Source organism: Frieseomelitta varia, unplaced genomic scaffold (genome assembly GCF_011392965.1).
Source record: "Frieseomelitta varia isolate USP_RPSP 00005682 unplaced genomic scaffold, Fvar_1.2 scaffold_866, whole genome shotgun sequence".
Classification (NCBI taxonomy): domain Eukaryota; kingdom Metazoa; phylum Arthropoda; class Insecta; order Hymenoptera; family Apidae; genus Frieseomelitta; species Frieseomelitta varia.
The window spans coordinates 4,963-29,667 of record NW_025110663.1 but is presented as its reverse complement, the minus strand read 5'-3'; the positions used below and the strand labels follow the sequence as shown (position 1 = coordinate 29,667).

Sequence of the window (24,705 nt, the reverse complement as noted above, 5' to 3'; positions counted from 1 at the left end):
ATTAATTTTCCAAATATATATTTTTTTAACCAATCAAAAATATGCTGACTGTTTGGTATATTTACGGCAATGTAATCAGTGATAGATACCTATCTAGTTGTTACCATTTAATCTTAGTAGTTACAAGTGTCAGTCTTTAAAGTCAGAATTGTGTGCCGTTTGGTGAAGACATGGAGGTAATTGAAACATGTTCCAATACAATCTTGATAAAATTGTAGCCCTCTTTTTAATTGTCATCAATTAATGTAAAAACAGCCGTAACAAAGGACAAAAGATGTTAATTTGAGGAAGAGAAGTAATTACGTGACAACGATACTTAGCAATGTTACCGATATTTCATTTTACCACAATTGTCTTGATATACCAGTTTGTACAAATTTATCCTAGACTCGGGAAAAGTTAACCAATTGAGCCTAACGATGCGTATTGAACAAATGATTTTTAAGAATCGTGTTTGCGGATAGATAGATCATTTCCAAAATTGGTATAATGATTGTCAAAACTTTAGGATAGTCTGATTTTGTATACTGAGATCTTTTATCAACAAAATCTTGTTTTATTCACAGGCGAAAGGAAAATAAAGATGACGGAAAGTTTAATAAATGAATGGTTAGCAGATTGTGCAGATGTATCATCATCGGAACTTCATACTTTTGCAACTACTTTATCTCAAGACAATGAAATAGTCAGAGCTCTTTATGTACTCTTGGAAGAACGTAGTAAATATGGTCAGGTAATATGTTCTTGGTTTAACTTTCTACATCTTGATGGAATTTAGTTTTTTTCGTGTACAGCTTGGGCGAATTTTGTTCATTTACTGACACTGAAACAAAGCATGAATAAAATGTATTCTGTTTAAAATCCTTTATTCAAAAGTACAATAGATTATATTTTATTTACTCATATTAATAACTTTTCATTCGTTGCAGTTGATGGATATAGTATGTGATCAATTATACAATTTTTATCGCTCTCGAGAAACAGAATTACAAAGATTCACCTTGCAATTTTTGCCAACATTAGTATATATTTATTTAAATTCTGCAGCTCATGGTGATATTAAGGTAAGATACTGTAGTGTGAATTCATGTCATGATGTCATGAAGTATAATTTATATGATGTTATATAACAGAACAACTATAATTTAATTTAAAATTATATGGTAGACTAGTACTATTATTTTCTTCATTATAGAACAATTATACTCAAATGAAATGTATGCAATCTAGGTTCAGAAGTATTATCAGAATATCAATTTGGAATAGATAATTAAAGATATATAGTTAATTTCAAGATATAGTTGATTTTTTAGTTGACATAATATTTTAAACACATTATTAAGACAGTTTTAAAAAACTTATAAAAAATTATAATTCCATTTTAATGAAAGAAACAAATTTTGCATATACATTATCTTAAACCTTCAATTTGACATAATCTCAGCTAATTAATTTTCTTTTCACAGAATTGTCGGTCTGTAGAAACACTATTGATTGGCTTGTATAATCTAGAGATAGTGGATAAATCTGGACAACAAAAAGCAATTTCTTTTAGACTACCTTCACTTGCTATGCTTTCTATATTTCATGAGGTATATTTACTTTAGTAGATAATTGAATTCTATAAGTATGTAATGTTATTCTAATTACTCTTTCTTGTACAGCCTGCAAGTTTAGCACCTGCATCTTTAACGGAGAGTGCAGTGCGTAGGTTTGAAGAATGTAATACAAAACTCGTTAGTTGGGGTCCACTGCAACAAGTTGAAACACTAAATGCTCAGAATAGATTAAAAGTTATGACTGCTCTTCTTTTTATCTACAATCAACAACTCGGTTATATAAGTAAATTCGCGTTGGAGCAATTATGCAAAGTTGCTACCAAGTAAGATAAAACTAATTATTTTTTTATATTTGATAAATGTATAATGATAACATGAATAATTTATTGCAGACTCGTCACTCAAGGATTTATGAAGCCTGGACATCATCAACGATCTTCGTACGGAAGCGAGTCCAGTTTTGTTCCAAGACTTTTACCTCGTATACCCGTATCGAGTCAATTTCTGCTTGAATTTTTGCATGCTGTATATTTTGCTATGTGAGTATTATATTCTTCAAGTAATAGCCTGTTAAAATAATATTTAATGTATAATATAAAAAAATATTATTGAAACTAAAAGTGATAAAAAGTAATATATATTGGCAGGTATAACGATTGTTGGTATTTAGGAACACAAGCAGTAGAAGATATTCATAATCGAGCATGTTATGAGACGTATCCAGATGTTATGCTTGTCACCAATGCTATACGTAATTCCGCCAGTAATGGACCATCAGGTATATTAGTGTAAAATAATAAAAAAAGTACATGTTATATAAATAACAATTAATTATGCCAGGTCAACCTAGCGATGGACCAATTGGCATTAGTGTTGCATTATCGCCAGCAACTGCAACTGCTACGGTGTCCAAATCAATGATCACAAATGCTTCGTTCCGGACCAAAAAGTTACCAGGTATATTTTTCACTTTAACTGAACTTTGCGTTATAATCTAACAAATTAATATGTCCAGACATTTTACTTATGTTTGTTTTTTTAAATATTTTATGCACAATATGAAAACTATTTTTTATTAGATTAATTACAAATATCCAGCATGTCAGTTGTTGTATAGCAATTACTAATTAGCATGCACTAAGACAAAACAAAAGTTTCTTAACTTGGAAAATTTTCTTAAAGTTAGAAACCAAATTTAAATGTGTTAATACATATCAGATAATGTGAAAGTAAAAAAATGCATGAATATATGAAGTATATGAATCATATTATAAACAGATGATAGTAATTGTAGTTATTTTTCTAGATATTAGTTTAGCTTACATTCTTAAATTATAATAGATCAATATTTGTATCTAGTAGTACGAATGAGATTTCCAAAATTCACAGATGAAAAGATTGTATAGAAAAATGTATTTTCTTATGAAAAGTTAACTTTGCATGAAGTATATATGGAATATATATTTAAACATTTAAGCATTATTGAACTAAGCGAATGTGCATTGCTTGCAAATATGTGTCGTTAGACGATCTGGATGAGAAGTTATTTGAGGATGAAGTGAACGCTACCCAACTTGAAAACCAACCACAACCGACAGTATCTAACACTACGAAGCGGTTTCCTTGGCATTGGAAGCACTCACTTCCGATTTCAAGCGAAGAAGATACCAAAATAAGAAAACTCAGTTCTTCCTCAATGGAATTCTCTAAACGAGGAAGTGTGTGTAGCAATCAAAATTCCCCTATTAAATCCTCTCCTAAACGAAACAAAGAGCATTTGAAGAAAGATATTTCTGAGAAAGGTGAAGACTACAGTATGAAAAAAATAAAAAAAGAACACAAAATAAATACTGATTTAGCTCATGATGAAAACAATATCGGATCTAGTTCATATTTGTATAATGTATTGGAGGAACAATTTCTAGGAGAAATAATTCATGAATCAATGGAAAATTTATATCTGGAAGGAAACAAATCAATTGGTTTTCACGCGACTGCTGCCCTGTCAACAAATACATGGTACTAGTGATTCAGTTTCAGCACTTTATAGGATCACTAAATATTATCAAAATTTTTCCAACAAAACACGCGGCAAATTAGCTGTTACACTGTGTAACATTAACTATTTTAATTAGTAGCAGTTTGTGCATTTATCTATGAATTCGTTTCAGAGGAACCACCATTTTTACGAGTAAAAGAAATCAAACCTAAAGTATTACTTACTTTATTGAGAGGCACATAATGGAAAAGCTGCATGCAATTTTGGCATATTTCGTTTCATTGAAGATAGTGCATTTGTTGTGACACAGGTTTATCCTACTCCTTTCCTATTTCCTTTTTTGTTCTTAAATATGATTTTTGTATATTGTTTGTTATTCTTAATTTACAACGTGCATGAAGTATCTCATTTTTGTTGTGAGATATGTATAGTTTATGGATATAAACAATAATATAAATATAAAGCTTAATATTTTTACTTTTTGCTTTACACAGAATGCTTAATTTTTTTCATTTAGTTCTCATGACATTATTATTTTAATAACGTTTTTTTATTTTTTCTTTTGTTTAGATGATATACCGATTCAAGAAACGAAGGAAGATTCTGGAGGAGAAGGTAAAAGTAATCTTGTATCAATCACAGAAGAAGAATCGATAGAACCAAGTAGAGTTGGTTCAATGAGACAATCGAAGGATCAAAAGACTGCGTCTAAAATCACGAATTTCCCAGTACTTGGGAAAAAACCGCGAGAAAAGGATGGTAAGGTAGCTAAGACTTATATTAGCATACCTGAGAAGGAGAAGAAACTTGGATCTCAAGCGACTTCAAAGGAGAGTATTAAAGGTAGTTCCTCAATGTTAAATAGTGACTCGACAGAAATTGATGGAAATATTAATGGGTGTTCTATCAGGAAAAAGAATAATAGTGTAGAAAATAATTCAGCTACAGTAGACAGTAATATTTCTTTGATCGATGGCGAACGTCTTGCGTTAGGCGGAGAAATAGATAACTCTAATATGGAAACTCCTATTACTTTAAGAACGCATAATGAAACTGAATCATTAACTTCGTCTATCCAAGTTAGCTCTGTTTAAGTTATTACAAATAGATTTTTAAAATGGACATAAGAAAAATAGTAGTGGACTATATTGAATGAAATAAATTGTTTTTTATAGTTTCTTATCTTCTATATATTGTAAATACATTTTCTTTCCTTCAAGTTTAAGAACATACACTTCGTCTTTTATGTATAATTTAATTCAATTATTGATTCTCAGATAAAGACTTCATTTAAAATGATATTGTATTTTGAAGAAAACAGTTTTACATATAGTTGATTCAAAAGTGGTCCATTACTATATTGATCTCCATACTCAGTTAAAAAAAGAACTAGTAAAATAATAATGGGGAAGGGAACAATAACTTAACATATATTTTTTTCTTCAATAAAGGTACATCCTCGCATATTAAAAGATTCTATTTATCATCCTTATAACATGTCTGTTAAATTCATTCAATAGATATCTATTTTTTTCAAATATTTTAATATCTGATTATTTAAAGATTATTTTAATTATCAAAAAGTAGTAGACCAGCCCTATATTTAAAAAATGATAATTTATTCAATATTTAAATTGATCCGAAATATGAAAGTAAATGGATTTCCCTGTATTCTTTTCGGAAGTTTATTAAATTAAATGACATTATTTTTTAATATTTGTATTATTTAATTTCATTATATTTATAGCTATTAATGGCTAATTATTTCACGCAAGCCCATTTGTTCTGGATTCTACAATGAAAAATGGCAATAGTTTTATTTAAAAAATGATTTGCATCCTCAAATATCAAGTATTGTGTGAAAAGAATACAATATGATTGACTTGTACTTGGAGACAGAAATTAAATTTAAAAAATCATAATTTTTTTAATAATCATACTTTCCACGTAGTACAAAAATTGTATTTGTTTTTCATAAATTTCTAATGAACAAAATATTTTTAGCCTCATCGTACTCATCTGTCCAATGTTGATTTTGAAATAATTTATTTGAGTATTTTTCCATAATTCTAATATTAAGAGTATTCTTATTTTATAGTAAAAATACAGAGAGCAACATGCAAATAAATCTGCGATTCTGATAGTATTTCTCTTTGTAAATGCACTGTAAGTGCATTGTTATAGGAAATATATAAAAAAAATTTTTATTTAAAATTATTTATTATCTATTGTTTTAATTAAAATAAAAATTTTTTGTAACTATTAAAAAAATACTAAGAATCATAAAAAAGAATCATAAACATGAGTAAAATATATTTAAAAAATCATAACTTGGAATTGGTATTTACTTGAAAAGACTGTATATTGCATCACATTATTACTTAGTCTAATAAAGAAAAATATACCACTATGATTTGTTAACCAATGAGAGTGTTCAGTGCGGCATTGTATGGATATTAATGTCAAATTAAAAAGAAAACAAGATATATAATATATCTTATATAAATGTTTTAAAGCAATCATTTAATTGTTGTGACACTTCAGAAGTTTTCTATTAATTATAAAGTCAGTCTATCAAATAATAAAAGAAGGCTGGATTTATATTCTACTTCTTATGAAAGATAAAACTTTGCATTTTATCATTACTTTCATGGAAACAAATTAATTCATGACAATTCCATACAATATATATTAAAAAAGGGTTAATTAGATTCTTTAAAAATTAATCAACTTGTATGCATAATATAATTTAAATTTATTTAAATATATTTTACAATATTAAAATTGTTCCCTATTCCTATGTATTGTCATACAATTACAAATCGTATACTATAATTTTTCAATAAAATTTTTTATTTTCATTTCTTTTATATCGTTACAAAATATGAAGCGCAATATATCTTTGTATCTTTTCCAAACATTGAAAACAATTAATTGGGAAAAAAATTAATTGGAAGAACTTTTATAATCGGTAGGATGTTAAAATGAAAATATGTGAACACATTCTACTTACATGTTATGTGAAAAAAGAAACAAAATTTTGAAAAATGATTTTTATATTAATTAAAAATTTTTAATTAATAGCCACCAGAGATACAAAGATAGAAACCACAAGATTATAGATTAATTTATTTTAGAGGGAACCAGAATTTAATTTTCTGTATCACTGCCATGTAGTGTAATTTAATCAATTAAATTGCACTGATTAAGTTCATAACATACTTAAATTCATAAGTTTGGTTGATTTGTATTATTATACCTAAAATTGCACACCCTATATATGCGTGTGTGAGATACAAATATTTAAACGAGCAAAAAGTAACATGAACTGTAAGTATTAATGAATTACATAGAAAGAATATCTATACAAAAAATAATAAGTTGAATGTTTGTTAAAGTTAATACTTGTACAAAAAGAGAGAAAGGAAAATTGGTAAATATATAAGAATTGTAAAATTTAATGTAAATTTTGGAGCCATTCACCGTTCGTCTTAAAATTGCTCTTTTCTGTATATTTGACAAATTCTCTTGAGCATCTAATTATATCAAATATACATAGAGAAACCTCTTGTATATGAAAAGAACAATATGTATATAATGTTTCACGACAATTATTAATGTACTCATAGAATGTGAAATAATAATCATAATATCTTGTATGTTTGTGCAAATTATACAAAATTATAATGATCCATGTATATGATGATATAAATATTGTACATTATTTTAGTTTATAACTATGGTGTTAGAGCTTGTTATATTGTTAAAGCTATGTAAATAATATATAAACTTATTGCACAGAGTAAACTTGATTGAGTTTATTGATGAAACATTTGATTTTCATTGCATGTTTAATGTAAAATTAACATTAACATCGGCATATTAAAACCAGAAGAAATTAAAATAAAATGTACAAAATATATTACTTTTTCATAATGATATATTCTTACTATCAATATCAAGAGATGGAAGTATATTTTCCTTTTACTATTAAAGTAAAAATTTAGTCATTTGCAACTGTGTATTTGTTAGAATATAGTACATTCCAAACAAAATGTTGCAATTAACTTAAAATTGTTATATTACAAATATTATTAAATTAAAATTGTTAATATATTAAAACTATATAAATTAGAATTATTTTATTAAAATGTTCATACTTTGAGAACTATTTTTAAAGCCTTGAGAATTGAAATATTTTGCAACTTATGAATTTTATAAATATAATGATGAGTTTTCTATATTGAATTTAAAATCAAATATGTAACTTGTTTTGTATATAATTCAATTTTATTATAATATATATTATAATAAAGATTTATTCTTATTAAAATGATAAACGAGTATTATGTCTATAGGAAAGACATCTTCTACTTGTAATTATCAAATTTATTATCATTAACTTATTAAAATTATATAGCAATACATGCAATAAAAATATTAAAATAAGCTAATAGAAATATTCGAAGTATTTATATTAATTCTTGTATTAATGTATTGTATTTTATGTATTCACATTATTATTTCGCACTTATTAAATGATGCAATAAGGATAATATTTAGGTAATAAAATACGCAATAAATTATACAAAAATATTGTTAATACATGTAATTAAATAAAACAAGATACATTGTGTTTCTGAATATATTCCTACACATTTATACAATATACAATTGTTATTCAGTTATTCATGTTTTCCATAAGGACTTTTTCCTAGTAATATAGAAAAAAAATATATATGTATATATATACGTATTATATAATTATATAATTCTAATAAAACTTACAATTGAGATTTCATTGTTATATAAATCTTGATAATTTTTGAAAAGTCCTGCAGTTTCATTTTCTAATTTCTTTATTGTGTTCTGAATTTTTTTCAGTTCTAAACAATCTTCATTATACTGAATTTGTACTTCCTCCAACTTCTCCTTACACGACTTTTTATTACTGTAATTAACAATTTTTTTTGTAATCAAATATAAAAATTAATCCTTCATTTAAACAATCGTGAGATATACCTTAATAATTGAGCATTTAAACTACGTAAAGGAGAGAGACGTTCTTCACATTGCATTTGAATTTCGTTTATTTCATCTTCTTTATTATGATCCTTTTGAACTACTAATTTTCTTTCAAATTCCGCAACATCTATTCTAAGAGTATCAACTTGCTTCCTTGTAGTAACTTCTTGTACTTTTATTTTTCTGGAAATAAAACGAAAGCAAAGAGTGCGATAAATTGATCATTAAAAGAAAAGAATCAAACAAATTCGATCAAACAAACAAAATTATTTAAATACTTTAATCGATCATATATATCTCGAATTTCGGTAAATTTTTCCAATTGTTCTTGAATAAAAGTCAATACATTTTGCTGTTTCTCAATCAAACATTTTTTGTCCTGGAATGCTTCTTGTATTATTTCACGTTCTTCGATTTTAGTACTTTGCTGCTGTTCTAACTCATTTAAACGCTTTTTATATTCTTCAGGAGATTTTACAATCTCTGATTGTAATTCCGTTATTGCTTTACTCAACTATAAATTACAATCTTTATTCAACATAATATACAAATGATTTCACTTTTGTACTCAGTGTTTATTCACCTTTAATGCCTGTGCTTTATAAGTGCCACAAAGTTCCATTGCTTTTTGCTTTTCTTCTTCTGCAGGCGACATCCTTGTTACTAATTCAATATGTTTTTTATTATTCTTTTCAAGCTTAGATTGTAGCTTTTGAATTTCAGCAATATACTTAAAAAAAAAAACAGTAAATAAATTAAAATAATGTATATAATTCATGATAAAGTGAATTCATTAATAAATTGAATTTATCAATAATAATACCTTTTCCTTTATTAATAATTGCTTTTTTACATGCTGTGTGTTATTATTTATAGCTTCTTCTGTTTCATTTTTCTTTTCTAAAATATCATGCAAAATTTTTGCTCGATTCTGAATTTCATTGACTTTCTCTTCAATATCTGATTCTTTATTAGTTGCGTACAGTATAAAATTTGCTAGGAATTTTGCTTGTTTGCGAACTTTCTTTGATCCTGAATAACACAATCATTCTCTATCCAAGTTCCATATAAATATTATTTATGATAGTTTCAACTTCATAATAAAACATTACCTGGACTAGTAATATCTGTGATACAGAGATCTTTCACATATATTCGATCATATATTTGAGCCATAGCAACATACAAATTTATAAGTTTAATTATAGTGAAGTCTTCACAAGATGACATTATATCTTGCTGTTCCATTGTTGGCTACAATAAAATCAAGTTTTGTGTATTGTATTTCTTATAATAGTTTCTTGTACATTTATATCTGAATAACAAAAATTACATTAAATATAATATATTCAGCAATCGTTACCTTATCAATTGCGCTAACATCGATATAAAATCGTCTTAAAAATGTATTAATTAGATTGACAATATATTCTTCTGTTGGATTTTTCAGATCATTTATAGTTGACGGAAGATTTGCTTCGGTCAAAATACTATGAATCTTTTCTATATCTAAATCCATGTTTCGTATTTACAATAGAAAATTGTTCTACCTACTTAATTGACGGTTTGATTTTAAATGCATTCAAATTTACATACATGCGCAGATATTCCTCATGGCGAATCTTTAATCGAAAATATTTTAATCAGATATTTGCGTTAATTGTCTAATATGTACTTATAAACGTTATGTAACAAATTAAAATTTATATAACTAATTAAATAATTTATATAACTAATTAAAATACAATCGTTTTTGTAACCATATGAAATATATTTTTCATACTTCAAAAAATGCATCAATTCACTAAGAAATATTATATGTATATTTACATATAATAAATAAACAAATTAATAATGTGCTTACTTGATAAATAGATTGGTTTCGAAATATTATAATTATACATGAAAAACAGTATTAAGGAAGATTTAAATCCTACTAGTAATTTTCATATCATTACAAATTTTTAATATTATAAATTATGCAATAATGTTGTATAGTTCGTCTAAATGCAATTAACTAATTCGATTACAAATTATTTACAAATAGTAAACTTTTCTTTTGTAAAAAGAGTGACATACATATATGTTGGTAACACTGAATGAATCGTAAGCATACTAGAAGCTTTACATATGATACGTCACCAACGAATTTGTACATAGCTCTTGTGTTACATATTTTTCTACTTCAATTATCCATTCTTAGGCGACAATTATTTTCATGCTTTGCACTCTTTCAAACCGAGTGACTTAAGAAGCTTCCTCTTCAAATATGGGATCTTCTCATAGTATTGAAATACCAGGAGGTGGCACTGAAGGTTACCATGTATTGAGAGTAAGAACATTTGTCAGATTGTTGTAATTTACTTTGTATTTTTATAATAAATCATAATCCAACTTTTAATGATTAATATTTAGATGTATATCATAAATTTATCATAATTAAAAAAAAATCAAGTAATTTTACCATATATTTAATAATCATAATAAGTAATATATCATAGATTCTAATTTAAAATAAAAATTGAAAGTATGAAGTTATTTTTTAATAAATATATCTCTTTCCATCTTATTGCTTTTTTTTTTTTTTTGTTAGATGTAGCGAATTCTTTTAAATGTTACAACCTTGTATAGGTACAAGAAGGTTCTCCTGGTCAGAAAGCTGGATTGGAAGCATTTTTTGACTTTATTGTAGCTATTGGAAACACACGCTTGGTACGTATTTTACAATAACTTCTGCTAACTTCTGATTGGTATTTTGTTTTTATGAATTATACCAATTCTAAATTTTACAGGATCAAGATAATGATACATTAAAGGAACTTCTTAAAAATGGTGTAGATAAAAAACTAACGCTTACGATATATAGCAGTAAAACACAATCTGTAAGGCAAACTGTCATAGTACCTAGTCTTACATGGGGTGGGCAGGGTCTTCTTGGTGTTAGTGTAAGATTTTGTTCTTTTGAAGGTTCTAATGAAAATGTTTGGCATGTTCTTGTACGTACAACCATAATTGAATCATAAAAGATCGAAATATATACAAAAGGAAAAGTTCGTTAAATTATGTTTTTGTAGGAAGTTCATCCATCTTCTCCTGCGGAATTAGCAGGTTTACGTCCATTCACAGATTATATTATTGGTGCTGACTCGGTTTTACATGAATCCGAGGATTTATTTACTTTAATAGAAGCACATGAATCACGACCTTTAAAATTATATGTATATAATACAGAAGATGATTCTTGCAGAGAAGTTACAATTACACCCAATCATACCTGGGGTGGGGAAGGAAGGTAAACGTAACGAATTCGTTAATTAATATTTAAAAATATTATAATTTATATCTTACGAATATTTTCTATACTTTTATAGTTTGGGTTGTGGAATTGGGTATGGATATTTACATAGAATACCCATTAGAAACATTCAAGAGCATAAATCAAATAATTTATACACGGTATATATTAATCTGAAATGTTACGTGAGATTTGTGAAAGTATTTCATGATAAATTTTGCTTTTTCTTTTGTAGTCTAACGTTAAAGTCACGGTTTCAAATCCAGTCACGTCAAACATTAGTCACATGGAAGGAAGTAATGTAGTTACAAACATACCGCCAGGTTTTTCTATTCCACCAAATTACATTTCGTCGCAAGAAAATGTTGCGACAAAATCTGAACTTGAAACTACGTCTACTACAATGTACACACCAAATGCACAAGCCTATACTATGTCTCAGTTAAATCCTGCTACTATCGGAGGATCTACAACTACTAATTCTGTGTCTCATGTGGTATCTAATCAATCTGTTACAAGTACAACATGCAGTAAGTATTTATAAATTATTAAATTTGTAAATTTTTAGACAAAAAATGTAACGACATTATTTTCATTCAGGTAATGATTCCATCATGTCATCGATGTCGTATCAAAATACAATGCCAAATATACCTGGTATGCCAACTACCCCGCCTTTGCCAACTTTTACTACTAATACGACACTTATGAATGAAACAGTTGGTATTGTCAATACACTGAAAGATTTCTCAACTGTACAAAGTGGCATATCATCATCAGTACAGTTTAATGTGCCTCAATCTCACGTAGTAACGACCCCTATATCGTTGCCCGGGATGCCGCCTATTACCGTTAGTGCAAGTCTACCACAAAATACGACTTTCTATTCATCTGTTCTTCAACAAAATGAACTAACTGATGTTAGTACCACATCCACAGTACCGCCAACAGCATTACAGTAACGATTATGTTATTTCTGAATGAAAATATCTGTTTTATAATAAAGTACGTATATAATGAAGAATAAAGGTAAATAAAGAGCGCAACGTATCTATTATGAATATATTATATTACTGTATTTTACTGCGTTTATACTTTATTACTTGTTTAAACGCAATGTATACAAATTTTCAGACCTGCGAGAATAAATTATTGTACATAGGCTAAAACTACGTAAATTAAATTCAAATTAAAGAATACTAAATTAAATTCAAAAGAATACTAAATTGTTCATTCTTTCTTACTTTTATTGCTCATACTTATACGATAAATATCATTTTTTTGAATCTACAATTTAAAGAATATACATTATATAATTTATTATATAAGAGTACAAGTTCGAATTTATTATTAAACAAAGGAATAAGACATTAACGCATTTAAAAATTTGAAATGTCTCACTGTCTTTTTACAAATTTGAAAGAAATTCGTACAAGGTACCAATCATTTTAGATAAAAATCATTTATTAAATATTGTACAGGTCAACCTTGTATTAGACATTGTTGTATAAATATTCACGGAATAACAGATTTTTATTTTAATAACTAAAATGGCTAGTCTTCCTTGCAACTTTTTCAGTGTTTTAAATGAACATTTAAATAATTATTTCGGTATAACCTAGTTCTTCTTCAGTTGGCAGTTTTATCTTTGACGGATCGATTAAATTTGGATCAATTGGTGGTAAACCATGTTCTTCTTTATAACGTAGTTGTAAATATGCTTCTCGTTGAGCCCAATCTTTCAAAAATGGGTCTGGTGTATTTCCGAGTATAAGAAAACTTAAGATAAGAGTTATAGATATAGAGAAAAAGAATGATAGATGCATAGCTTGACGATCTTTCTTTTCATCGTCGTCATAGTATCCGTAACTGACCCATGTACCTTTCACTTCATATTTATCAGTGCTTTTAGTTACTGAATCACTTTTATTAATTTTAATGTATGTATTAGTTTCTTTCGGTTTTAGAAACGTCAATCCTCTCTTAATTCCTTGAGGACGAATTAATTGTAGTAACCTTGACATTCTTTAATGTTAATACTTATTTTTTTTGATAAAATGTTGTCGTCTTTCTTTTTTCTTTCTCGTCAGCTCTCTGCAAAGTATTGGTTAATATATCGTAACAAATTCAGAAACCAAAATTAGATGCGTGTATACGTACGAGATGACGACCTTTACGGACTGCGACACTAAAGCTCGTGCATAACCTCTGAAGAATATACATATAATAGGGCGCCTAGATTTAAAGTTTAGTGCAATATAATTAAAAACATGATATTTGTTTTAAATAATTTTATTTTTTCTTAGTCTTTCAGAATTTCGAAAGTAAAGAAATTAGGTCTTATAAATAAGTCAATAAAGTAATACTACTTGAAAAGGTGTAATATAAATTATACAGGGCTATACAATGTATGACTAAAATCAAAAGTAGTGTTTATTTTATATATATTTCAAATTTATAAGTTAATAATATTTATTTTTTAGTTTCAATTCAATAATATAAGATCCAATTTAATTTAAGCTTAAAAGATTTAATCTAATCCAATGGAAATATTCATATATATAATATATGTAATATATATGTGTATATATTTTCTTTTAATTAACAAAAATATGAATTGCAATTTATTTCAATTTATGTTACAATTATTTATTTTGTACAACATTTTCATTATCATATGTGTCTTTATGGTCTTTATAAGCTACAGATTGATATATTTCCTGCCATAAAAGATTACTTAAATCTTTTATATTTTCTTCTTTTGAATAAGAAAAATGATGAATATATTTTTTCTTATCTGTTACATCTAATATTATTATTAAGGATATGCTTGTGTAACAGAAAATTTTTCAAAAACCACATATTTTATAAATAAAGGATACTTCCTGCAATATTTTCTTCAAGTTTTTCATAGTCCCAATGTATTTTTGTGAATTCTTTGTATAATGCAAATTTTCTTCTATAATTACAAGCAATTATAAATTTTTAATAATAGAACATAATAAAAAGGAAAGAGGAATTTAATAAAACATTAAGTTACAATATATAAAGTACAAACCTTCCTTGATCTAGTAATTCCTGATCCTTCAAATTTCGCTTGCATGTCTTAAGTTTATTTCTTTGCAATTCTAATTGTTGATTCTCCTCTAAAAATTTATTCTTCTCCCCTTTTAATTCTGTCTTAAGAAATAATAAATTTTAATTTCTGTTATGTTTTACAACACGAAGGAGCAATTATGTCATATATTTATATGAAAACAAGAATATGAAAATAATTACTATATGGTTTAAGTGTTTAGATAAAACATTATTTTTATATTCCAATGTTTGTTTCTCAGATTGGAGAATCTCCCTACTAGAGTTTACCTTTGATGTTAATTCAGTAATTTTTACTTTATCTTCTGGAAAAGAAAACGTCACTATTTCTGTATACAGAAAACAAAATGTAATTTTATTACAATAATATAATAAATTACCGCTAACATCTTGATTTTGTTTGTTCTTAATATGATCAATTAACTTCATCTGATTTTGTAATAAATCCTTAATTTCTGAATCTGAAATTTTGATGTGTTTTTCTTTAAGTATCACTATATTATCAATACTATTCATTGCAATAATGCTACAGTTAGGAAATTTGATAAAAAAACACAATTGTCAACACAAAACTCAAGTATCAGTTATTCTTATTTAGAAAATTTGAAATATCACTATACAGTGTTACCAATAACGCTATTAAAATATTTCACTCATAAACCACGCTAGGGATTTTATTTAACATACCGCGATAAAAAAAAATTATGGTATAGGAAATAAATAAAATCATAAAAATTCTAATATACAATCTTGTATCTGTTAAAAAAATTTTAATTTTTTAACAAATAATGATTAATAATGTAATTAAACAAAAATATTACTTTAATTACATTAAAAAATTTTAGGATTAAAAATAAAATTTCCATTATTCAACTAGTCATTTATAACAATAAATGTTTTATTATAATAAAAATGTATTAAACATCGATTATGTTTAGAACTCAATAATTAATGATGGCACTTAAATATAAAACATCATATGATATGCATTCTTATGTATTACATATTACAATAAGAATTATATGCAAAATACAATCTAGAGATACTTATATAATTACACTATTTTTACAAAAAAGTAATTAATAACATTTATTTTCTAAATGCATAAAGTATATTATTATGAACAAAATTTTAATGAAGTTTTGCTGTTACTGAAATTATTGTTTGAATCACATTAAAAAATTTCTTTTTAAATTATTCAAATATTATATTTTTTCGAAACGTTAAGTTTAATTTTACTTGTACATTATAAACTAACAAAAATTATTTATAAACTACAATTTTGCAACTACTATGTTGCAAGATATTGAGCAATTTATAAATTTAACTTCACAGCAATTTATTGTGTTACATTCTAATTATTATAACTATTGTAATCATGCATATTAATTATAAAAGTAAAAAACGTAAAAAAATTCGAAAGTCTTGCATTTTCTAAAAAAATATCAAGAATCCGTCATGTATTTTTTTACTTAATAATATATAAAATATTAAGCGATATAAACTGACTAACATAATTGATAATCATAAACAATATTTATATCTTTTTTCTAACCTAAATTAATCTTTCGAGATCAACAATCACTATTGAGTAGATTCACATTCATAGATATCTTTTGAGAAATGAGAACATTTGATATTCGGACATTTTCTCTACCACTTTGAGTATTACTTGAGTCTGATGTTGAACCATTATTATTGTTGTTATTATTGTTGTTATTATTGTTTTCTTCTTGTGTCGAATTAGACGAAGAAGGATTATTTGCTTGGATTAGAATTGTATTTAAATTATTATCCATTTGTTCAATTTCATATTCAGCTAAGTTTCCATTTCTAACTTCAAGAGCTAGTTGCCTACAAAGATATACAATAGTTACATGACAAAAAATAAATTTATTTGATGAATCGTAAATATCTACTTACTCTGGAGTCAGATTATTTGATTGATCATCAGTTGATAATTCCGGTGAATGTAGACTTACTGAATCTACATTGTCGTTATTTGAATCGTATTCATAATTTGGATTTATACGAACCCAGCATGGAGGCACATAACCGACAGCACGCACAAGATTGTTCTTATCTCTTAAAATTTTATTATTGTTAAATGTTACAGGCGGTGACCCTTCTTTACAGGTGATGAAAGGTTCTGTAAAATAGATAATTTATGAAGAAATTATATCAAATATCGTATTAACATTTTTAATGTAACATACATAATTCTATACACATTATTACCGCGTTTTGAACAGTCCGCAGTTAATTCAGCGTTCAAGTAGGTAGGTATACTGTAATGAAATAATTGTGTTTTTCGTATGAAAAATTAACCGTTTTTATTCACGGTTAGTAACTTCAAACATGTAAGAAAATGTTAAAGATTGAGCAATTACGACATAGAAGCTACAGTCTACAGTGCTCGTGTATCTTCATTTACAGTTTAGCGTGTATTTAACAAGTGTTTATTTAAAGTGTTCACTAAAAATATTTATTGCAAAAAAAGAGATAAAGCAAATAAACTTTTAATAAACAATTCCCAATGCACCCATTCATTAGTAATAATCATCGTGTTTTAATATCGTTTAATGTCATTAAAGTAAAATTTTGTTTAGTAGTGCTGTACTAACTAATATAAATTTATATTTTATTAACAGTATTTGTAACAATTAATATTACTCACTGTTTTCAAATGGCGGAGCAGTCGGTTCCATCACGCAAAATTCACCGTGTTCACACTGTTCTACCATGTTTTTTCGTTGTTTTGATCTTCCTAGAAAATATTTTATACAATTGTATTTCATTTTCTAAATTCTATTACAGTAAACTTATTTATTGCATATCTCTGTTATTATAATATTTAAGATTCGTTACTTACGTCGTTTGAAAAGTAGTATACCGAGAAAGGCTAAGGTAATTAGAATTATTCCAATTGTTGGGTAGATAATTACATCGGTATTCAATCCTATTATTTTTGTAAAAAAAAACACAAAAAAATCAGTATACAAAAATTATAATCTCAAGCAATTTTCACCGAATTAATTCCTTTTTTACTTACTATGAACATTTTGTTGTATATTTTTTTGACAAAATATTGCCATTTCTCCTGTACCTAGTTCTTCTGCGATGTAGCTACAATCAATAAATGTGATCAAATAAAATATCATCCATAAATATTAAATGAAAAAATTAAAAAATAATCTATAAAAAGATAAAAATGAATAATAAAATATATTACCCAGGAAGACAGGGGCCGCATTGAGAAGGATGTCGTGATCTTCCTTCATGATTTTCTACTCTATTGTATCTATTGCATTGCGTATAATCGACACATCGTTCTGATACATGATAACAATATTGTTTATTAGAACAATCACTATCATCACGACAAAATTTTTCCTCTATCATAGCCTGCAAAAAAAAAAAAAAAAAAATGAATTTTAAAAATTAAATTAAATTTTAGCTATAACATAAGACACAACTAATAACAAATACAAAATGTAGTTGTAATGCTTTTTTGAAGGTATCTTCCCAAAAAGTTAATTATTTTTCTAACACGAAATTTTCATAGTAGTAATTTTATGATAATTTATAACAGATTAAATAATTATCTTTTTTACACAATATCATTGATTATCGAAATAGAATATTATATACTTTTACGATCTTAAAATGCTAATAAATATAGTTAGTCTTACAAAACTTTTCATAGATTTATTATTTTATTAATCTAATTCAATTATTTTTAAGAATGTAAGTATGTATGTAAACATACTAGGAAAGAATTGCATTAAGAAATCAGTGATATTTTGAACTTTTTCGAATCTTATTTCTATAAACTGGGTGTAGAACGCGCGGCATTTCCGGTTTAAGTTTCAAGGATATTTGACCATATTTTACAAGCTATTTATTTGAAACCATTTCAAAGAATAATCTCTCTAAATTTTGACCTTTTTCAACAGCTATATACAGTATAAAAAATACAAATTCAAAATTACAATTTAATTAATTAAGAAATAAATGTTTGTTTCTTATTCACTACGTATTATATTTACTGTAATATGTAACTTTATGAATACATTTTATTAATACATTATTGAGACCTTTTTTAATTTTTAACATTTCATGGTGGTTGCTAAAAAAACATATTGTACATAATAAAATAAATAGCTAAATTTTTCAACACACATTATTATACTTCTTTTCTTTATTTTTATTTACAAAATAGTGGAAACTTCAAAATTTCATTCGAAATATAAATTTTTGTCAACGGGCCATGAAAATAAATGAAACATAATCAATTATTTTAAAAAGAATCGAATCTTCATTTGTAAGAAGGAAGTGTAAAGAATGATTTTTGTTAATATTTTCGATTAATTAAATGAAATGTAGGAGAATGATCTGCAGTTTTGATCTCTTGTGTGGTCGCCATTTTGTTAGCAAGTAGCCATCTGATAATTCATCACGCAACATAAAATGGTAGTTAATTAAAATTTATATATAATAACTTTATTAATCATTATTTTGACTATAGCATGAATAATCATGAATAATTATTATCGACACTTTTAAATAGAAACATTTTTACACGAAGGGCACAATCAAAAAAATTACTTTTAATAAGGATAATATTTTACACTTCTAAACACGATTTCTACATTATTGTACAAATTACTTATTTTAAAATTTTACACTATAATTTATTTTATTTCTCATTGCAGTGCTTACAAAAATACGTACTACTTGTGACTTTTTTGACATCAAACAAAGAAATAATAGTCCTGTATGAAATTATAGTATTTATATAATACTATAAGAAAAAGAAAAATAATCTTCATTCTGATAAGATCTTTTTTTCTAGATAAATTTCTGATAAAATGCACTATTTTTTTCAAGTTAAAGTATGATAAATTGTATCATGTCATAGACTACATATTTTGGGCTTAACATAAGGATTTACAGAGAAGAGTTTAACATTAATAAATTTTAACATTTCTTAAATTTATAAAATGAAGAAACATTGTTTAACAATAACAAACTTTTTAACAAAATTTGTTGATTGAAATTTTAGATGTAATATATTAAATTCAAATTGTTAATGTTTAAATTGAGTTCAAATTCCCCGTAATTAAAGCAAAAGATCCCTTATCTATCAAGTGATAGCATATGATTTCGCTACATGAAAAATTGCAATTTGCAATAACTAAAAGACAAAAGAAATTTGATTGATAATAATTAATACAAAATATAAGAAAATGTGTTATTATAATTACGCTCTTTATTTCTTTCCGATGTCTTATTTCTACGGCGGCTACAGATATTCCTGGGCAAAAAAGAAAAAAAAAAAAAATGGTGGTTGAATGAGTCATCGCGGCGCGGTGATGTAGTACGGAGAATTGTGGAACATGTTCCGATTCTAATTGTAAGATCACAAAACGGATTCGTCAAAATATCATACATTATTAAAATTCTGCTACATTTGTGTCTTATTTTACTTTGGCATTGAATTTTATTTCAGTGTAAATAAATAAGAGCGAATACTTGTTATCAGTAATAATTATCATGTCCTTCATTGGCACAATGAAAACAAGTCCGTTTACAAAAGAACATGATCGTTTATAAAATCAGGTATAATTTGCAGATCTTAAAAAATATATTAATAAATAATCAAACTCTAAAAAAAAGATGATGAAATTGAGATTTGGAATTGAGTTTTTTAAAAAAAACTTAAATTTTGATGTTAGTGTTAATAATACATGTATAAATAGAAGAACTTGGAACAGAACTACATGATTTCATATTTTCCGTTATATACTCCGTTATACTGCCTATCATAATCACTATCCTTGCATGTTCCCCTGTAATGTATATAACATGTAAGTGACATCTAATATATCTCAAACTTGATTGTGTTATTAATTTGATAACTCGGATATATATATTTGTATCAGTGTCAAAACTTCATGCGTAGTACTATAACCAGAAGTGAGCATTTTATAACTTATTAATTCAGATCATTCGATTCTCTCACGCGTATTTGGAAGCTGTGACAAACAAATCACAAATTTTAACACCTCGATACGCGGTGTGGTGTGAAATGAATTTCCTTGTTACTTACCATTGGAAGATATGATGTGGACGTATAAAGGTTGAAAAGATGAATTACTTCTAGTGATGTACTCGTATATGAGTAAAATTCTTCCGTAGACTGTTGACAGATTCATTCGTGCGCACGATTTCGCACGTAAAAACACTCGCACTTCGTTTACAATCCACCTACAACCTGATGCTATTCGTCGGCAGAACCGGCGTATACTGAACGTGTTCGAACCTGCTTGCGACGAAACAGGTGGTGGGGGTGACGTCAACAGTAGTGTAGTAATATTATACTGACCCCTCGTTTCTGACAACAATGAAATACTTTCTACTTAATGCGTAGCTAGGGGAGCGAACAGATTGTGCGCAGTTCGAAATTTTGTCAAATAACTGCGAATGAGGCCAATTGAAAAAAAGATGAATTTGAATATTTTATTATTTTATATTACAAACAGTATAAAGATGCTTATATTTATTTAACGTTAAATTTTATTTATATTTCCAAATTAAATTCTGTTTGGTGAATTGTGCGAAATAAAGTTGTATTCGTACTACGTATTATCAGTTCGTTTGATTGTATTTTCAACAAAACTGTCGATTGCAATTTACGTGCAAAGATATAGTTATCGAATTGTTATATTTTAAATGATGTAACAAATTGCATAAATTTACAAAAGTTGAAGTATACTGTAAATATTAAATTTATAAAAATACATTGCATTATTAATGAGAACAAATGTAAAATCATTCTGTGTTATTATAATTCAAATAGTTAGTCAGAATAACTGAGATAGATTTAATTAATGTATTAAATATTTAAAATAGTTGCTGTTGCCGCAGAATGTAATTTGTTATATTCTTCTCTTGTGATTCTTTAGTGACGTATCACTTATCATTGATATCGTTTCGATATATAATTCAAAAACATGATATTCGGAAAACTAGATCACATAACTATTATTTTTATAAATATTTAATAAAAATTTTGTTAAAACAAGCCCTGAATAAATAAGCAATTTAATTGCAAATTATTTAAAGTTTTTAATAATGCACTTACTAATTAATGTTTCTTGACAATTTATTAATAATTCAAGATTGTTACTAATTGATATAAATCCAAAAAACCAATCAATTTCACTTTTGAAAGTTTAATTGCAAGAGAGGGGATACTGATAATGATAGTGTGTACCTATACTGTAATATTACAGCATATAATATTCCCATTTCTAAGTTAAAGAGCAACTTTTGTACCATAATTTTAAATTTTAAAAAATCGGAAATATTAAGTTTGTATTAATTATAATTTGTTACATAAATTCAAATGTATTAATTATCAAAAATTAAAACTTAAAAGACATTTAAATGTGCAAAAAGCTTTGAATTATTCATATAATGATTTTTCATTATTAAATATGTAATATATCACTACAGCATAATTAATGTTATTCTATTCCTACAAACCTTTTATCACAGTAATTAATGAAGGTAATATTTAAAAACAATGTATAATGAAGTAAAAAACATAATATGTATTCTCATTTTAGTATATATGTACATACACTGATAAAATTGGGATAGCCTTATGTCTATTAATTTATGATATAATAAGCCATAATATAATACTTAAAATATTAAACACAAAAATTAGAAACATTTCTAGAATATCATCATACAATACACAGTTATCAAGAATTAACGTTTAAACAGTTCCAGAGTACTTCTTCATTGTATTAACAATCACGACGTTTAAAACTATTAGTTTGAAGCACATTCTTCCACATTCTGTTGTTATTTCAATACGATGTTTTTCTTAGTAAATTTATAAATCATTTATAATTTCTATTGCGAATTCATTTTTTATGATTGATTTTTTTTTTTTTTTGATATTACATACTAAGTAATTCCAAATCAAACAATTATATAGTATCGAATAGTAAACAATTTTATTTTTATACAAGGTTAAAACAATTATATTACTATGATGTAACTTTCTTTCAGCATATAAGCTTTTTTAATAATGGGAAGCCAATTAGTATGTATTACATAAAAGGGTACCATTTTCTTACAATGTTTTTTTCTTTCAGGTATCCAAATATATGAATTGTTTGAATCTTCTTTCCAGGTACTACTTCATTCATCATATTATGGTCTTTGCTAGCTTATATATTACTGACAGTTAACATTCACATCACTTCCATGCTGTTGTGTGTATTTTCTGTAAAACCCAATGTGGATGTTGGTGCATCTTGTGATGTTTCTTCTAAAGATTGCGCATCTATGCCTTCTGGTATGTTATTTGTTGCTGAACTTGCTCCATCATCCCAGTTTATTTTGAATCTAGTGACACGTGGTTTATCCCCCAAGATGTTTCTTTGTACTTTATCAAACTGAGGCTGTGGCGGTGGATTTTCTCTAAGTTCTGCATCTGTATATTCATTATTTATAAAATAACCAACGCGCACAAATTCATGTCCTCTGTACGAACAAGTTAACAAAACAACCGTGACTCCTAAAGCATCATTTACTGGAATCCTGCTGACATCTGGAGGATCAGCCTAAAATAAATAATAGGAATTAAGTACAAGTAGAAATATATTGCTGCCTTAACAGAAGATTTTTAACAGAAATTCAGATCTATTACTTAGTTAAATAACATTATCTATGTACCTGAAAAATGAACATATGCCTTCCTTCGGGGATGGGTCCAACATAAATTGTGTCTAAAACCTGGTCGAATTCTTCAGATTCAGCACTGCCGACATATATCATTTTCCATTCCAAATCTGTAACATCATTATTATTATTATTATTATTATTATTATTATAACACATTATACTGCTTGCTTGGAAGCAGATCATTCAGTACGAATTTCGAAAGAGGGAATATAAAATATATATATTAAAATTGAAATATATCAATATTATCTTGATAAAAGATCATTGAAAAAAGTTTCGACTAGTTTGTCCTTGGACAACTCGGTGTTAAATCATTGAAACTAACCTAAAGCAAGCACCAAATTATACTCGAATATCTGATTCATTTTGTATAACACCGAAGTCAATTTGCACGAATGTATTTAAAAAAAAGTGAAAAATATTGAACAGCTACCTTCTTTCAATTCCTCGATGCATTCGAACGTAACTTCAAATTGAAATGGATTTAGAAACGGCGAAGGATTATCGAGAACAGCTACATTTGCTAATTGAACTTTGGCCATTGCTGATTTTGTTCGACGAACGAAATTTCACCGAAAACACGCACAAGTGATCAATCCGTTTATCAGATTCTCTTTTTTACACTGTACTGGACGATTCAATCCCTTGAAAGACGAAGGATCGCGAACGAAAGTATAAACAATTTCATCCCAGCACACTGCTTGCTTTGGCGGCAAACGAACCAAAGAACATTTCCGGTGTTTCGAGAGTTACCGAAACTCGCTAGCGATATACTATATATTTTGCAACGACGGAAATTTAAAAGTCACTCGCCTTAAATCAGCGTATATTTTAAGAAATACATGAAAAGTCAATTGCAACCTCGAATTTTAATTATTCAGTACAAACTGTTATAATAGTTTAATTGTTTGTCACACAACTTCGAGATCTTAACTTTTCAATACTGGCGCAATGTTAATTGAACT

General features: G+C 26.6%; 7 protein-coding genes across 11 annotated transcripts; 2 read left to right on the top strand and 5 right to left on the bottom strand.

Moving 5' to 3' along the window:
- Window positions 1-583: 583 nt before the first annotated feature.
- Window positions 584-7,139, top strand: LOC122536688 (hyccin). Of its 4 annotated transcripts, XM_043669236.1 has the most exons (10): window positions 584-733; window positions 930-1,064; window positions 1,467-1,592; window positions 1,665-1,882; window positions 1,952-2,098; window positions 2,207-2,337; window positions 2,400-2,516; window positions 3,086-3,361; window positions 3,485-3,578; window positions 4,129-4,330. In XM_043669236.1, coding segments are annotated over exons 1-10 (1,395 nt in total). In that variant the 3' UTR covers window positions 4,130-4,330. The 4 variants fall into 4 exon arrangements, with proteins under 4 accessions (XP_043525171.1, XP_043525168.1, XP_043525169.1 ...); XM_043669233.1 differs by having other exon boundaries at window positions 3,086-3,578; XM_043669234.1 differs by lacking the exon at window positions 4,129-4,330 and adding an exon at window positions 3,731-4,004 and having other exon boundaries at window positions 3,086-3,578.
- A 1,037-nt stretch (window positions 7,140-8,176) lies between these two features.
- On the bottom strand, window positions 8,177-10,535 carry LOC122536681 (probable kinetochore protein nuf2). 2 transcript variants are annotated; one of them, XM_043669219.1, is made up of 9 exons: window positions 10,448-10,535; window positions 9,947-10,205; window positions 9,696-9,837; window positions 9,407-9,615; window positions 9,167-9,313; window positions 8,862-9,097; window positions 8,581-8,766; window positions 8,347-8,509; window positions 8,177-8,272 (listed from the first exon to the last, which is right to left on the bottom strand). In XM_043669219.1, exons 2-9 carry the CDS (start codon window positions 10,100-10,102, stop codon window positions 8,240-8,242), a joined length of 1,272 nt encoding a protein of 423 aa, XP_043525154.1. In that variant the 5' UTR covers window positions 10,103-10,205; window positions 10,448-10,535; the 3' UTR covers window positions 8,177-8,239. The 2 variants fall into 2 exon arrangements, with proteins under 2 accessions (XP_043525154.1, XP_043525155.1); XM_043669220.1 differs by lacking the exon at window positions 10,448-10,535 and having other exon boundaries at window positions 9,947-10,275.
- A 141-nt stretch (window positions 10,536-10,676) lies between these two features.
- LOC122536680 (Golgi reassembly-stacking protein 2) lies at window positions 10,677-12,939 on the top strand. The gene is made up of 7 exons (XM_043669218.1): window positions 10,677-10,915; window positions 11,215-11,295; window positions 11,376-11,579; window positions 11,658-11,875; window positions 11,955-12,039; window positions 12,114-12,408; window positions 12,479-12,939. Exons 1-7 carry the CDS (start codon window positions 10,853-10,855, stop codon window positions 12,838-12,840), a joined length of 1,308 nt encoding a protein of 435 aa, XP_043525153.1. The 5' UTR covers window positions 10,677-10,852; the 3' UTR covers window positions 12,841-12,939.
- A 382-nt stretch (window positions 12,940-13,321) lies between these two features.
- Window positions 13,322-14,211, bottom strand: LOC122536683 (NADH dehydrogenase [ubiquinone] 1 beta subcomplex subunit 11, mitochondrial). Its single transcript, XM_043669223.1, has 2 exons — window positions 14,039-14,211; window positions 13,322-13,972 (listed from the first exon to the last, which is right to left on the bottom strand). The coding sequence occupies exon 2, from the start codon at window positions 13,900-13,902 to the stop codon at window positions 13,474-13,476; it is 429 nt and encodes a 142-aa protein (XP_043525158.1). The 5' UTR covers window positions 13,903-13,972; window positions 14,039-14,211; the 3' UTR covers window positions 13,322-13,473.
- Window positions 14,212-14,479: 268 nt separating this feature from the next.
- Window positions 14,480-15,572, bottom strand: LOC122536682. Its single transcript, XM_043669221.1, has 5 exons — window positions 15,355-15,572; window positions 15,158-15,279; window positions 14,937-15,058; window positions 14,761-14,837; window positions 14,480-14,684 (listed from the first exon to the last, which is right to left on the bottom strand). Exons 1-5 carry the CDS (start codon window positions 15,488-15,490, stop codon window positions 14,524-14,526), a joined length of 618 nt encoding a protein of 205 aa, XP_043525156.1. The 5' UTR covers window positions 15,491-15,572; the 3' UTR covers window positions 14,480-14,523.
- A 724-nt stretch (window positions 15,573-16,296) lies between these two features.
- LOC122536695 (probable serine/threonine-protein kinase roco9) lies at window positions 16,297-21,304 on the bottom strand. Its single transcript, XM_043669267.1, has 7 exons — window positions 21,087-21,304; window positions 18,207-18,379; window positions 18,027-18,100; window positions 17,847-17,933; window positions 17,652-17,741; window positions 16,898-17,123; window positions 16,297-16,828 (listed from the first exon to the last, which is right to left on the bottom strand). The coding sequence occupies exons 1-7, from the start codon at window positions 21,087-21,089 to the stop codon at window positions 16,549-16,551; spliced, it is 933 nt and encodes a 310-aa protein (XP_043525202.1). The 5' UTR covers window positions 21,090-21,304; the 3' UTR covers window positions 16,297-16,548.
- A 1,269-nt stretch (window positions 21,305-22,573) lies between these two features.
- Window positions 22,574-24,484, bottom strand: LOC122536694 (histone chaperone asf1). Its single transcript, XM_043669266.1, has 3 exons — window positions 24,174-24,484; window positions 23,732-23,847; window positions 22,574-23,619 (listed from the first exon to the last, which is right to left on the bottom strand). Exons 1-3 carry the CDS (start codon window positions 24,280-24,282, stop codon window positions 23,248-23,250), a joined length of 597 nt encoding a protein of 198 aa, XP_043525201.1. The 5' UTR covers window positions 24,283-24,484; the 3' UTR covers window positions 22,574-23,247.
- Between the last annotated feature and the right edge of the window lie 221 nt (window positions 24,485-24,705).

Bases quoted from the DNA above. Each gene is read 5' to 3' on its own strand.
- LOC122536682 (XM_043669221.1), bottom strand. From the start codon at position 15,490: ATGAATAGTATTGATAATATAGTGATACTTAAAGAAAAACACATCAAA. The intron at 15,280-15,354 runs GTAATTTATTAT...TTTCTTTTCCAG, and splicing joins ACAAAATCAAGATGTTAGCG to AAGATAAAGTAAAAATTACT. The intron at 14,838-14,936 runs GTTTGTACTTTA...TTGTAATTATAG, and splicing joins GAATTACTAGATCAAGGAAG to AAGAAAATTTGCATTATACA.
- LOC122536681 (XM_043669219.1), bottom strand. From the start codon at position 10,102: ATGGATTTAGATATAGAAAAGATTCATAGTATTTTGACCGAAGCAAAT. The intron at 9,314-9,406 runs GTATTATTATTG...TTTTTTTTTAAG, and splicing joins AATTATTAATAAAGGAAAAG to TATATTGCTGAAATTCAAAA. The intron at 8,273-8,346 runs GTAAGTTTTATT...CTATATTACTAG, and splicing joins ATAACAATGAAATCTCAATT to GAAAAAGTCCTTATGGAAAA.
- LOC122536695 (XM_043669267.1), bottom strand. The intron at 17,742-17,846 runs GTAAGTAACGAA...AATATTTTCTAG, and splicing joins TATACTACTTTTCAAACGAC to GAAGATCAAAACAACGAAAA. The intron at 17,124-17,651 runs GTGAGTAATATT...TCTATTTTACAG, and splicing joins TGCTCCGCCATTTGAAAACA to AACCTTTCATCACCTGTAAA.
- LOC122536688 (XM_043669232.1), top strand. From the start codon at position 584: ATGACGGAAAGTTTAATAAATGAATGGTTAGCAGATTGTGCAGATGTA. The intron at 1,593-1,664 runs GTATATTTACTT...TTTCTTGTACAG, and splicing joins TGCTTTCTATATTTCATGAG to CCTGCAAGTTTAGCACCTGC. The intron at 2,099-2,206 runs GTGAGTATTATA...ATATATTGGCAG, and splicing joins CATGCTGTATATTTTGCTAT to GTATAACGATTGTTGGTATT.
- LOC122536683 (XM_043669223.1), bottom strand. From the start codon at position 13,902: ATGTCAAGGTTACTACAATTAATTCGTCCTCAAGGAATTAAGAGAGGA.
- LOC122536694 (XM_043669266.1), bottom strand. From the start codon at position 24,282: ATGGCCAAAGTTCAATTAGCAAATGTAGCTGTTCTCGATAATCCTTCG. The intron at 23,848-24,173 runs GTAGCTGTTCAA...ATGATGTTACAG, and splicing joins CATCGAGGAATTGAAAGAAG to ATTTGGAATGGAAAATGATA. The intron at 23,620-23,731 runs GTACATAGATAA...TATTTATTTTAG, and splicing joins GGCATATGTTCATTTTTCAG to GCTGATCCTCCAGATGTCAG.
- LOC122536680 (XM_043669218.1), top strand. From the start codon at position 10,853: ATGGGATCTTCTCATAGTATTGAAATACCAGGAGGTGGCACTGAAGGT. The intron at 10,916-11,214 runs GTAAGAACATTT...AACCTTGTATAG, and splicing joins AAGGTTACCATGTATTGAGA to GTACAAGAAGGTTCTCCTGG. The intron at 12,409-12,478 runs GTAAGTATTTAT...ATTTTCATTCAG, and splicing joins TGTTACAAGTACAACATGCA to GTAATGATTCCATCATGTCA.